General features: G+C 45.0%; 4 protein-coding genes across 4 annotated transcripts in view; 1 reads left to right on the forward strand and 3 right to left on the reverse strand.

Moving 5' to 3' along the window:
• The first annotated feature begins 2,288 nt into the window (after positions 1-2,288).
• On the forward strand, positions 2,289-5,543 carry LOC105557407. The gene is made up of 3 exons (XM_012004654.1): positions 2,289-2,293; positions 3,019-4,810; positions 4,854-5,543. Exons 1-3 carry the CDS (start codon positions 2,289-2,291, stop codon positions 5,541-5,543), a joined length of 2,487 nt encoding a protein of 828 aa, XP_011860044.1.
• Positions 5,544-10,662: 5,119 nt separating this feature from the next.
• On the reverse strand, positions 10,663-11,325 carry LOC105557408. The gene has a single exon (XM_012004655.1). The coding sequence runs from the start codon at positions 11,323-11,325 to the stop codon at positions 10,663-10,665; it is 663 nt and encodes a 220-aa protein (XP_011860045.1).
• A 99-nt stretch (positions 11,326-11,424) lies between these two features.
• Positions 11,425-13,152, reverse strand: LOC105557409. The gene has a single exon (XM_012004656.1). The coding sequence runs from the start codon at positions 13,150-13,152 to the stop codon at positions 11,425-11,427; it is 1,728 nt and encodes a 575-aa protein (XP_011860046.1).
• Positions 13,153-13,293: 141 nt separating this feature from the next.
• Positions 13,294-14,318, reverse strand: part of LOC105557410 — a 4,951-nt gene continuing 3,926 nt past the window's right edge. The window contains exons 2-3 of the mRNA XM_012004657.1: positions 14,018-14,315; positions 13,294-13,886 (exon numbers count right to left, since the gene is read on the reverse strand). Of these exons, the coding sequence (XP_011860047.1) occupies positions 13,294-13,886; positions 14,018-14,315 (891 nt within the window). The remainder of the gene's footprint in view (positions 13,887-14,017; positions 14,316-14,318) is intronic.

The raw sequence follows: 14,318 nt of genomic DNA on the forward strand, positions 1-14,318 counted from the left end.
TAAATATATAACGCGCGCACGCTAGCGAGAGAGAGAGAGGCAGAGAGGCGCACATTGAAGCAGAAAATGCAACTCGACTACAAAGTAATAGCCTTTTATGGTTTGAACTTCGCTACGGTAGAATAACTGCGTCGATATTACATGAAGCTGCAAATTGTAACACCGAAGATGGAAGTCTTGTACAGCGGATCATTGGAGCATCCAAAGTATATGATACAAAAGAAATGGAAAGAGGAAGACATCTTGAAAAAGAAGTAATTAAAGAAGTTGAGAAAATAGTAGGCCAGAAACTAAAAAATTGTGGCATTTTTTTAATGCCAAGTTTCCCGATTTTAGGGGCTTCTCCGGATGCTCTGGGCAATGATTTCATTGTAGAGATAAAGTGTCCAAATTCAGACAAAGCCGTTTCTCGATTTGTGTCGAAAGGAAAAGTAACTTCTAAGTACAAAGCACAAATGAATCTTTAAATGCTAGTTACAAACACAAAAAGAGGCCTATTTTGTGTTGCTAATCCCGATTTTGAAAATAATAGAAAGGTGACAACAGTCTGGATAGACTATGATAAAAATTATACTACAGCTATAACAGAACAAGCTATCAATTTCTGAAAAAAAACATCTATTATAAATTAATGAATTCCATTTCAAGATAAAGTATGCATATAAAAAAGTTTGATGTATGAAAAACTAGATTCTTTATTCCGCGTATCATTTTATATTAATAGTTATAAATTATTATTATGTTTTTATAATAGGTGCTTGAAGGTTTATTAAAGCTGCTGCTATGCAAACAACATTATCTATGTATGGCATAATGTTATGATTTAAAGTAGAATGTGGTTCCAAAAGTGAAAATTCTCGTAGTCTTCTTATTACACGTTCTATGTGAATCCTTAAACTTGCTATACGCTTCGTTAATATTACTTCTGTTTCAGATGGTTTACTTCCACTTTTTACACTAGGAGGTCTTATAAGTTCGCACTGAATTTTATTTAAAGATGTTTGAATCTGTTTAAAACCGCGATCTGCCATAATTCCACATTTTTTTGGCAAAACATCCATTATTCCGCATTGTTCAAACAACTCAACATCACTTACTCGACCTCCATAACCAGAAGAAATAAAATTTATAAATCCATCCGGTGTTCAACATATTAAATATTTCAATGTGTTACATTTTTATATTTCGACCATGTTAAAGCCTGCTGAAGAGCATTTGATGGTTTTTCGATTTGAATTTCAAAACAGTCAATTATGCCATAAACGTGAGCGAAATTTGCACGAAACGGTATAGATAATGCCATTTTTACAGTTTCTCTAGGAGGACAATAAATAAGAGTTTTTAAGAAGTGACATAATTTTGGTACACTATTTTGAAAAATTTTTGATGTTCCTGCTATGCTGATTCCAAATTGGTTTCCTAATCTTGCTAAGGTGTCATTCAGTTTGATTTTCATCAAAGTCAATTTTATATTATCCGTGATTGATAAACTAGTTTTTTTATGCAATTCATCAACAATCCACAACCAGTCATTTGGAATTCCGATGTATTGTTTTGTGTGCGTGCTAATAAAATAATTTGTTAAATGTAAAGCATTTCTTTTTGCTTGTAGATCTTCTTCTTCACGATACTCCAAATAATCTTCATTACATGGTTCATATTCAGTACCAGAAGTACCAGTTGTAATCGTTTTTGAAGAATCAGTTGCGGTTATAGCTGCACTGCTATTGTCACTTTCTGTTGGCACATTAATGGGCGAACATGCTGCATCTACAGTATTACACAACGTTTGGCAACTTTCTTCAATAGTACTGCACTTTATATTGCATTGAGTTTTTTACTTCTAAAAAAATCTTTGTGTTCTTTTTTCCTTTATCTGAAGCACACGTCTTATTAGTTTCTATTTTGTCCTTCGAAAACAATGATACATTTACTCCTTTTTCTGCATTTATTTTTTCTATATCGATTAATGAAAATTTATTGCTTTCTTCAACATTAATAGTTTCTGAGTTGTACGGTGTATTTAAAAAATCAACTTCATTGATTATTTTCTTATTCTCCGTAACTGAAAAACTTATCGAATCATTTGTTGAAATTCCTTGTTGTGTACATACTTTTTTTGAAGCTATCTCATTCTTACTTTTAACATTTGGTGAAATGTTTTCATTGGGATGAGTTCCGCAATCAGACATTATTTCCGATACCATTCTCTTACGATTCAATTTTTTAAGTGCAGGTCGGTCACGAGTACTTATAGCTGTTCGACGGTCAGGTTGGCAATCAAAAATATGAGGTACTGCGTCTTTTTTCATTTTTATTGGTGCGCCCATTAATTTAAAAATCATAAAATTTTCCATATCCTCTTTTAACTAAAACAGAAGAAATTAAAAATATTTTAAATATAAATATACGTGTAAATACAAAAATAATAATTTGTCTAACAAAAATTATTTTCTTTGTTACATATTTTAGGTTAGAATACAATTATTTTATTTCAATACGTAGTAAGACTAATTACCAAATTGTTTAATGCAACACTTACATTGAAATGGTCTTCGCAACAATAATAATTTGAGGATGTTGGTTTATCTACACGACGGGCAAGTTTGAACCACAGTTGCCGTCTAGTTTTATCCTGTGGTATACTTACAAATACCTTACTTGGTGTCATTTTTTGTGTATTCTTACACTGTGGCACAAAACATCGTCGATAGGGTCGTGCGTTTTCCATATTTTAAATTATTATTATAAAGTAGTACTGATTTTGTATACAAACTCCTACTTGCCTTGATGTATGATAGTAACGAAGTGACGTCATGCGACTATGACGCCATATTAACTGCTTTTGGCGCGTTTTCGTAGTACTTTAAACCATGGTATTTTAAATAATTAAAAAATCATATAAATTGAATGTTTTAAAGCAAATAACAAAAATTTTAATAACTAAATAGGGTATGAACTAAACAAAAAAATTTTTTCCAAACAATGCTATAATACCCTATTAAGTGAAATCTGCAGGGCGGGCGGATTCCCATTGCAGAAGTGGAGCAGCAATTATCCGGAGGTTCTGCCCCCTACAGATGAAAATTCGCCTTTCACAGTTGAGATTGAGCCTACCCTTCACAAAATACTAGGCCTCGCTTGGAAACCTGACCAAGACACCTTCCATTTTTCCGTCTTAGACTTTTCTACTCCTACTCTCACCGAAAGGAAGATTGCCTCCGAAATCGCAAGATTATATGATCCGCTAGGATTAATATCACCAGTCCTGATAAAAGCTAAGATTATTTTACAAGAGCTTTGGTTAGTGAAAATAGGATGGGATGACCCCATTCCTTCCGAACTACATGAGCGTTGGGTGTTCTTCCGACAACAACTCTTAAAGCTTGATCAAATATCCATACCCAGGTGGCTTAAGCATGTACGCTCTAGTACCGATATCGAACTGAAAATTCGCCTCTCACAGTTGCTTTCTCTCTCACACGGCTTTTCGGACGCTTCCCAACATGCATTGGCAGCTGCGGTTTATGTGAGAGTCCCAGTGGAAAACGGCAAGTATTCCGTGCAGTTAGTATGCTCTAAAACAAAGGTCGCGCCAATTAAACGGCTAACAATACCCCGCTTGGAACTAGCTGCAGCACTATTGCTGGCGCGCCTGATGACACTAACGATAAAGGCTCTGGAACTACCCGAGACATCTGTGTACTGTTGGTCGGACTCAGCAGTAGCTCTGACCTGTATCAACGCCCATCCATCACGTTGGAAGGACTTCGTCCACAACCACGTGTGTGCCATACAAGAGCTTCTCCCTGGCGCCTCGTGGCATTTCGTATCGGGAAAGGAAAATCCAGCGGATTGCGCCTCCAGAGGCCTCCAGCCGGACCAATTGATCAACCATCATTTGTGGTGGCGGGGCCCCTGTTGGCTAAAGGAACTAAAATCACTTTGGCCTTCTGCAGACTGTGTGCCTGAAGTCGAAGTCGAACTGGAAGAACGACCCGGGCAAATTTCGACTACGGTCGCCCAGACCCACTCCTACTGGAACTTGCTTGATAGGTATTCCTCTTTTACGAAGTTGTTGCGGGTTACAGCAACTTGTCGCAGGTTCGTAGCAAGGCTAAGAAGGTTGCCGGAAACATCGCCAATACATTATCCCTTGACGCCAGCCGAAATAGACCAAAGTCGCAACACCTGGGTACGGCTCGTACAACAAGAATGGTTCTCTAACGAGGTAAGACACGTTTCCAGAGGAGAGCCGTTGCCAAAATCCAACCCCTTAGTGAGGCTTACACCCTTCTTGGACGGAGAGGGACTATTACGAGTTGGAGGACGACTACAAAACGCCGTAATGGATGCAGAAACCAAACACCCCCTCATCCTGCCTCGAAGGTCCCCCCTCACCACACTCATAGTGGACGATGCTCACCTCAGAGCCTTGCACGGAGGTACGCAAGTTACCTTAAACCTGATACGATCTAGATACTGGATCTTGGGCGGAAGATCATCAGTGCGATCACGCATCCTGAAATGCGTACGCTGCGCACGTTATCGAGGGATTCGAGCGCAACAATTGATGGGACAACCACCGTCAGCTCGAGTGACACCGGCACGACCCTTCCAGAATTCCGGGCTAGATTACGCCGGACCCATTGCGTTAAAAACTTGGCGAGGGCGGGCGGCTCGTACCTACAAGGGTTATCTTGCAATTTTTATATGTCTAGCAACCACCGCCATCCACATCGAGGTAGTAACAGACTACACTACGGCTGCCTTCATCGCCGCCTACAAAAGGTTTACTGGCGGGAGAGGTGTATGCCACACCCTTCAAAGCGACTGCGGAACGAACTTCTTAGGAGCTGCTGCTGAGCTGCGTATTTGATTCCTCCTCCAAGGAATTGCGAGAACTCGCTACCCTGCTCGCCAATGACGGAACGGAATGGAAGTTCAACCCTCCGTCGGCACCTCACTTCGGAGGAATATGGGAGGCCGCAGTTAAATCTACCAAGTTCCATCTTCGGAGAGTCTCAGGAGAAACCGTTCTTACATACGAGGAAATGACGACAGGCATTGTGCAGATAGAAGCCGTTCTAAATTCCAGACCATTGTGTCCCCTTTCGGAGGACATCAGTGACTACTCAGCCATAACTCCAGGTCATTTCTTAATAGGCGAATCTCCCGCTATCATCCCGGAACCGAATTTGGCCGCTGAGCCGACTTCACGGCCGTCGCGTTGGCAACTTCTTAGACAAAAACTGGATCAATTCTGGACCCGGTGGTCCACAGAGTGCCTACAGCGATACCAAGCCATATCTAAGTGGCAACACCCTTCTCATGAAGTTAAGGAAGGATCTTTAGTGCTGATGATTGACGAACGCTATCTTCCCGGAAAATGGCCTCTTGCGAGAGTCACAAAATTGCACCCGGGGGTTGACGGACTAATCAGAGTCGTTTCTTTGCAGACTGCCTCCTCCACATACAAACGACCAATAGCCAAAGTCTGTCTTCTGCCAGTTGAACGAGAAGGAGGGTATTCGACGAACTAATTGTCGAAGGCGGGCGGAATGTTTGGAGAAACGATTAAAACCCATGCAATCTGGGATTTGCGAAAAGATGGTCCTTCTTCATGTTCCGCGCTCTACACCTACTCGACTCGTGCGGACCGCTTCTACGGCCCGCATTTCCAGCCAATCAGGCAAGGTCCTTCTTCATGGTCCGCGCTCTGTACCAACTCAATTCGCACGAAACCTCTCGATGAGCAGCTCTCACCACCAATCAGATGCGCAATCTGACATGGGCTCTCTCCATGGTCCGCGCTTTTCGACAAGAGGTCGAGCCTCGGACGAAGCTCGTCTTTGTTCGAGTGCTTCGTTACGCGCCGCTCGTCCTTCACGGTCCGTAGTTTGGTGAACGTGCTTTTGTTTGTTTGATCGATAACGCGAGTGAGAACTCTTTCTCGAGTCTTTTGCATTATCCGAGACGAGGGAGGCTCGGAGTTTTTGAAACCGCTTCGTCCGCAAGGACTTGGTGCCCGCTAACGCACCCAGGAAAACCGCTTCGTCCGCAAGGACTTGGTGTACTCTAACGCACCCAGGAAACGCTTCGTCCGCAAGGACTTGGTGCACTCTAACGCACCCAGGAAACGCTTCGTCCGCAAGGACTTGGTGCACTTTAACGCACCCAGGAAACGCTTCGTCCGCAAGGACTTGGTGCACGCTATCGCACCCAGGGAAACCGCTTCGTCCGCAAGGACTTCCTGCGTTTGCTCATACTCTAGAATACCCGCCTATTCCAAAGGATCGTGCGCTTGCTCGCACCCGGAATCACTAAATCCTTACAGCCAGCAGATCACCACCCGGATTAATGTGTTGAGGATAACGAGGACAGCGATTCCCAGTTGATGGTTCGACGTCGAGATCAGATCGGATAAGTACTCATTTCACCGACGAGAGGCATTCAGTCGCCCGTCGTCTCAGAGCATGGATTAACAGTTTACGTTCTTATTTCTACCTGTCTATTTTGACATAAGTAAACATCCTTGTAATCTTTTTCTTAGCGTATAAATTACTTCCTGAGCAATAGAGCCAGCGAATAAAGTGCAAACAATTGTATTTCGAAAGATTTTCGAAAATGTCAAATGTGCCGCTGGCATTAGCATAACCCAAGGTACACCACGAGGAGATTGCACGGTCGGACTTGTACCTCGGATGTGTGTGCGCATGTGCGCGTGGGCGCGTGTGCGCGCGCGTGTGCGTGTGCGTGTGCGTGTCTAAAACAACACACAGCAACAAAGAGGGTTTGGAGTCACTAAATACTGCGGGAGTGACGAACCGTGGGGTCCTAATCTCTGTTGACATACGTGCGCGCGTGTACGCACATACAAATACAAACACATGCAAGCATACACACACACGCACACGCACACGCACACGCACACGCACATCCGAGGTACAAGTCCGACCGTGCAATCTCCTCGTGGTGTACCTTGGGTTATGCTAATGCCAGCGGCACATTTGACATTTTCGAAAATCGTTCGAAATACAATAAAATGGCGAAGAAAATCGTAGATCAATGTTCAACATCTCATTTTAAAGAGTAGACTTCAGTCTTCGAATTCATGCTAATGTGAGCCGCGAAATAAATTTTTGCAACTCCGTAGAGTCGTTTTAGTTCGCGAAATTTTCGAAGTTTAAATCTTTTTTTAAATTTCCACCTTGCTTCCTAGTGTAAAAGCATCTTTGAGGAAAATCAACATAGGGAAGCGAAAGTGGAGGCTTCGCCCTTTAAAATGAGCCCAGAAACATTGTCGTACGATTTTGTTTCACGAAGTTATAGCACTTCAAAAATCGATAATTTTTCGGCAATATTTTAGTGATCCTTTAATTTTGCTGTCGAGTGTACATATAACACAAAGTAAAATTTGTTTCTACAATATATTTATGTGCTTGAATTTTATATTCAAAGAGTGAGTTACGAAGAGACGGTCAGTACTTTTAAAAACTTGCTCACTCTTATTGCCGTCTCGCTCGCTCTTATACCTTCTCGCTCGCTCTCGTTACGAAAAATCAATAACACTCTCCTGTTACCGATATTTCATGCATGCAGCACGGAATACAACCAAAATTGGGCACTGCATTACCCGCTTGAAAAATGGGCGTAGCATGGACACGCACCAAGTGGAGACTTTATCGGCAGTACTTGAAAATTGGTGTAGCGGAATAGTTCCAAAAATGAAAATGGGCGTAAAGCGCTGGAATCAGTTGAGCGAAAACGGTAACAAACAAAACACCATAGACATCTATAGACGGAGCATTAGCTACAACTCTGGACAAGAGGGGTTCTGATATTCGGGGCGCGGGAGGCACTCATCTGACTTCGACTCTTTCCGGTGAGATTCGGTAATATTCGGTTCACATTTCCAATACGTGTGCACACGTATATACGGCGCGTTGCTTGTGTCGAGCGTGCGCGCGCGCGTGGCCGAACGGATCATCCCCTCCAACTTGGAGTGGGGATCTCACCGGAAAAAGTGGAAGTCAGACGAGTGATCCCCTTACCGCGATTATCAGTTACCCCTCGTACAAAGGGTCCGTCCATAGATGTCTATGCAAAACACCGGCATGGCCGCTCTCAGGTTTCTCTCTGGTTCGGGATACAAGTAGCCAAATTACGAAACTAAATATAAGTCGAATTACGTAAAATATGTGGAATAATCAAAGTATAATCTAAGCTATGTTTGCTAATAAGCTAAAGCGGGAAATTGCAAATATTTTGAGCATTTGTTCAAGTAAAACATGGATAAGTTGTGGACATATTACGTATGGTTACACGTTGATCATGGAGAATGTATAAGGAGACCGAACTGCCCGTAATCAGAATGGGCCGATGTTCGTGTCAGCCAGACGTTCTGAAAAGCAATACTGGGAGCGCTGTCATCAACTAACTCCATTCGCATTCGTACGTGACACATGGTTGTCATATGCATGAAGCTTTCGTGGTAATATAATATACGTCCGATCTGTAAATAAGATGAGGAGATGGATTGTGTATCTCTGAAACTTGTGGAGATTACAAAAGTGAGCGAATTCACAGATTGAAATTATAAATATTCACTCACTTTTGTAATTTTCGTAAGTTTCAAAAATTGACCCCCAGATAACAACAGTTATACGCTGTATTTACGAGATCAAGATCAGTAAACTCATGGGCGAATTCTTAATCGCGTAAGGCGACGCCAGTGCTACAAGTGGCAAAATTTTGATTTACTGGATGGCAAAAATATCGGCCCACGTTCGGTGACGTGATCCAGACCTAGTTCGGTCTCCTTATACATTCTCCATGAAGTTGATATGCAGTAAAACGTCCCACATCTGCGCTTCCCACATCTGCGCGCGTCCCATATTTTCGCTTGTTTCCGTCCCACATCTTCGCGTATTCAAGAGGGTTAGCTCCCCACCACCGCCGCATCGTCGCCCAGGGCCGTTAAGCACATTCGTGCACCCCGTGAATCGCGCTCAGGGCTGAAACGTAAACTCATGTAAACTGTTTTTCACCCCACGCAAAAAATTGTTTACAGAAAATGCTATTTAATTTATGTAAGAGTTCAGTGGTATTCAATGTTAGATGGTTAGGTGTAAATTCTAAATAAATTCATTATTAATAATTAAAGTTAAACATTTCAACATGAAATTATAATTTGTCCTTCTACAGTTTGAAAATAAATCCACGCATTACGCAGAATTAATTATTCTTTTTAATTAATTATTATCAATATTTAAGTAATTATAATTATGTATGGAAGAAGGAAAAGGTAAACAATATGCAAAAGACATTTCAGGTTAATATTTTTATAGAAATTCAATCATATTGACCTATTTAACATTTCATCGATTGCTACAGATTGAACTTTATCCAACGCCGCGGCGCCGCTAGCAGTGCTCTGTCTGCACCTGGCTTCGATGCTAACCACTTATATAATCCATTAAGCGCATTGTATGCATCATTATTAGACATGCTCGTTTCCTCGTTGCTGGTGTCTTCTGCGTCTTCTTCTGCATCTTCGCCATGCTCATTAAGGACAACATTGACTGGCTCAATGTTATGTAAGACGGAGTCTGTGATTTCCTCGAGTGTCAAAATTCTCCATCCCGGATCATGATTATCTACTTGGAGCCATTCGTTCATCTCCGCCTGTTCGCGAATCTCGCGAGGAGAGTTCGCTGGTGACCGCTGCGGATGGAAGCAGGGTGAGAGGGCTTTGCGGTGAGAGGCTCAGGGAACGAATGCACGCGTGCGAGGGTAGAAATCACGTGATCGTAACTCAGATAGAGTAAAATACCGTGTCAGCGTTTAATAAATGTAATAGCTTACAGTTTGGTAGTCTATGAGATACCGGTGGATGAAAAGTCTTAATGCACTTGCACGATTCGATATTATTGATCGAGAGTCGGCCTCGTGAATGTCGATGCCCATGAGCCGTGGCTACGCTACGCCGGCGTGCGATGCGTGGAGAGCTTGAGCTGCCGTTGATGCTGTATCTGAATGTCCTGGATGCTTTGCACTGCTGAGAGTTCACTGCGTGTCCGCACTGATTCTACTCTTCGATGAGAAAATGAGGAGGTCCACAAAAGAGCACTTGATAACTATCCGCACTTCAAGACGCGTGTACTACGTACGGTCGCTGTGAGACAAAGAGCCCGGAAACGTACGTGAAGTCGCGCGGTCGCCTCGCGTCGCGATCGGGCATGCGCGAGCAGCGCTCATGCGGCGCTGCACGATCTGACCCGGCTGATGCTGCCATCACGCCGGGGATGAAATACACGAGATTCAAATTAATCTCGAACATTCCGCTCGCCATCAGCAACGTTGTTGATGATCCCTGATCTTAAGATGAGATTGGCCGGACGGAGGGCTTGATCACTGGTCGGATGAGAGTGGCAGTGGCTGTCTTCAAAGTCACCACCCGCACGAGTCCGTCCTTCCCAGGATGTAGGGCTGATATCCGGGCTAATTTGCATGGTGGTAGTCGCTCGTCTGTGATGAGCACCAATGATCCGATCTTGATCTCGTTGTTCCTGTGATGCCATGTTGAGGGCTTGTAGGCGTTGAAGGTAATGCGATAACCATTGTCCAAAAATGTTGTGTCTTTTGCTGGATGAGTTGCTATCATGAGTGTCTTGAGATTGCCAGGTCAGTGAGTGATGGCTCTGGTTTGGCGTTGAGAGGACTTCCGACGAGGGAGTGACCTGGCGTGAGTGCTGAGATGTCTTCTGAGTCGTCACTCAATGGTTCGAGAGGTCGCGAGTTGAGAATTGCCTCAATTTGAGTGAGCAATGTGGTGAGCTCCTCAAGGGTGAGCACGGCTTCTCCAATGGTGCGCCGTAGATGGAATTTGATTGAATGTACGACGGCCTCCCATTTTCCTCCCTTGTGAGGTGTCGCAGGGGGATTGAATTCCCATCGGGTGTTATCTTGCGAGAGCAGGAGCGAAACTCGCTGATGTTCTTGAGTGCTCTGGATAAGGAGCCGTTCGAGAGCCGTGTCTGCGCCGATGAGATTGGTGCCGCAGTCTGATTGTAAGGTGTGAGCGATGCCGCGTCTGGATGAGAAGCGTCGATAGGCGGCAATGAACCCTTCGGATGAGTAGTCACTAACTGCCTCGAGGTGTACTGCTGAGGTTGAGAAGCAGACGAAGACGCAAATCCAGCCTTTGGTTGTTTTGGCACCTCTTCCTTTCCATGTTTTGACGGCGAGTGGCCCCGCGTAGTCCACACCTGTATGAGTGAACGGTCGTGCCTGCGTAACCCGAGAGAGAGGTAGTTGGCCCATCAATTGATGAGCACGGATCCCCCTCAGCCGAGCACACGTGACACACCGCAGAATGTGAGACTTGACAGGAGCCCTCCCGCCGAGAATCCAGTATTGTTGTCAGATGTGTGACAGCGTACGCTGCGTGCCTCCATGTAGAGTCCGTTGATGGGCGTGAGCGATGATCAATGATGATAGCTGAGAGTGACGAGGCAATAATTCAGTATGTGTCGCATCGAGTGAAAAAGCTGCGTGAGCGAGTCGTCCGCCGACGCGAATGACTCTTTGAGCGTCGATGTACGCAGTTAATCTGTTGACTGCCAACGGTGAGTCTGCTTGTAGCGCCTTGAGCTCGTGAGAGAAGTGCGTTGCTTGAGTTGCCTGAATCCAGAAGAGCCTCGCTTTCTCCAAGGTCTCTGGAGAGATGTGTCTGACAGGCAATGAGTCGTGGACTTTCCTCAACCGTGAGACGAATCTGAAACAGAGAGCTGTAATCCTCAATAGTTTAGTGAGGCTTGAATACCTGTAGATGAGTTCCCATTGATATTCCGTCCTTGGCGTAGCCGTCAATAGCGAAACGCCTGGGCGAGCTTCTGTTGCACTCAATTCTTCAGAGAGTGCTGGTTGTGACGGCCATAAGTCTGAATTGAGTATCCATGGTGGTCCCGTCCACCAGAGTGCGTGGCTTTGAAGTTGAGTGGTCGTGATGCCTCGTGATGCGCACTCAGCCGGGTTGGAAGTTCCAGGTATGTATCTCCAGTGAGCAGCTGGAGTGAGTTCTTGAATTTGAGCCACCCTGTTCCTGACAACATCCTTCCAGCGTGATGCCTGAGATCTGATCCATGAACCTTTCACGGAGGTGATCCATGAAAGTGTCACTAGAGATTCCGTCCACATATGGGTTGCCGTTACGTCCATGTTCAAAGTGGCTTCGACGTATTGCATGAGTCGAGAGAGCAGTAGAACCGCCGTGAGTTCCAGTCGCGGGATTGAGAGCCGCTTGAGGGGTGCTACCTTAGTCTTGGAGCACACAAGTGAAAACGTGGATCCAGTTGAGTCGTGAACGGAGATGTATACGACTGCAGTCATTGTCAATTGAGAACCGTCAGAGAAGTCTTGCAGTTCCACAGAAGAGTTGCTCCAGGTGTTAAACCATCTAGGTATCGAGAGCTCGGTCGAGCTTGTGAGTTCTTCTCTGTAGATGAGCCACCGGGTTGAGAGCTGGGATGTCCGTGGGTCATCCCATTGGAGCTTGTGCAGCCACAGCTCCTGCAAGAGAATTTTGGCTTTGATCACGACGGGTGATGCAAAACCAAGTGGATCGAGTATCTGAGCCACTTCAGATAAGACGAGGCGTTTTGTGAATCTGCCTTCCGAGCGTGAGCTTCGTGTTGAGAATGCAAAGGTAACTTCTTGAGGGAGCCATTTGAGTCCGAGTACCTTGGTTGCGCAATCGTCGAAGGTGATTGGGATGCCTTGGTCTTCGCTGTCGGTGACAATCTTGAGTATGTCAAGATGAGTTGCATGCCATTTTGCTAGCGGAAAGCCGCCCGCCATGCAGAGGCCCCTTAGTTGATGTGCGACCTCCTGCAATTGTTGTATTGTATCTGCACCACCAAATATGTCATCGACATACCTGTCATGAGTGATGGATGGCACAGCCAGTGGGAAACTATGTCCTTCGTCTTCTGCTACGTGTAACAAGGTCCGTCCGGCTGAGAATGGTGCGACCTTCGTCCCGTACGTGACCGTTGTTGAATGAGATGGCACCTCATTGAGATGATTGTCCATCCAGAGTATCCGCTGTAACTCCCAGTCATCCTTGTGAATCTGAGTTGGTCTGTCCATTTTGGTGATGTCCGCAGCGAGAATGTAACGATGTCTCCGTATCCATGGTAGAACATCTGAGATGTTCAGATGCAGCTTGCGCCAGTGTACATGAGGTCGTTGACAGAGTAGCCTGATGTGGATGCGCTGGAGCCATTATAACTACCCGCAGTGTCGTTGACTGTCAGGCTTGAGAATACCGTGATGTGGCTGGTAGAAATGTGAGCGATGACTGGAGATGGATGATGCCTTCGTCTTGTGGTTGAGTGTCTCGTAATCAATTATGAATGGTTGATAGAGACGTTGATAATTCACATCCCTTGAGAATCGTCTGCGTAATCCCTTCAGACATTGATGAGCGACGTTGTAAGAGTCACCCAAAAGATCTACTGGTAAATTGAGTAGAATCCTGACGATGTACCTCTCTGAAGACTCACGAGAGTGTGTAGTCTTGAAGTGCTTCTCGCACCTCTGCTCGTTGGGAGTGAGTTGAGTGCCATCGTAAGTAGGCACCTCCTCTTGATTCCAAAATCTCGTCAACAGCTCATTAAGAGCATCCTCGTTGAATTGGGTAGCAGCATGATGCGTGGATGTGCGTCTTGCTTCTCTGTTGACTGGTCCAAGAACGAGCCATCCGAAAATGGAGAGTTGCGCCATCGGCATGAGTGAAGAATGCCTAAGAATATTGGGCTTGATGATTTGCCCGTAAGCGTCTGCTCCGATGAGGATGTCAACAGGTCGCGGGATGAGACAGTCTGGAGGACATGAACTTGAATTGTGGCAGTTGAGTTGGAAGATGTCGAGCGTAGCGTGAGTGACACGACTCCTCGTGTCCGAGTACACTCCTTGCCGTCGCTTCAGGTTGCGGGCGTGCCCGACGAATCACAGATTGATTGAGCGGACGAAGCTGTCAGTGAGTGACGGAGTACGCCGATGACGCGTTGCGCTTGTGTGTGGCACAGCGTTTCCTCTTGAAGAGCGTTCCCGGAGAAATGCTCGTGATGAGTGAGCGCAGAGGGCCATGAGACCTCGAAGTAGGTGTGTTCCTTGAGAAACGCCTTGTGCGTCTCCTCAGTTTGAAGCCAGAACTGATTCACTTCTTCAACAGAAATCTCTGCAGGAGACTCCGGGAGAATTTCTGCGATGGCCTTGAGAGTAGAGATCCGACCCAGCTGCGTCTGCACCTT

This window comes from Vollenhovia emeryi, unplaced genomic scaffold, assembly GCF_000949405.1.
Source record: "Vollenhovia emeryi isolate VEMERY1.0 unplaced genomic scaffold, V.emery_V1.0 DF939496.1, whole genome shotgun sequence".
NCBI lineage: Eukaryota > Metazoa > Arthropoda > Insecta > Hymenoptera > Formicidae > Vollenhovia > Vollenhovia emeryi.

What these genes read in the sequence shown, in the direction of transcription:
- LOC105557407 (XM_012004654.1), top strand. An exon ending in GGTTTACTGGCGGGAGAGGT is followed by an intron (nt 4,811 to 4,853) that starts GTATGCCACACC and finishes CGAACTTCTTAG; the next exon opens with GAGCTGCTGCTGAGCTGCGT.
- LOC105557408 (XM_012004655.1), bottom strand. Translation starts at nt 11,325, where the DNA reads ATGGGCCAACTACCTCTCTCTCGGGTTACGCAGGCACGACCGTTCACT.
- LOC105557409 (XM_012004656.1), bottom strand. Translation starts at nt 13,152, where the DNA reads ATGGACAGACCAACTCAGATTCACAAGGATGACTGGGAGTTACAGCGG.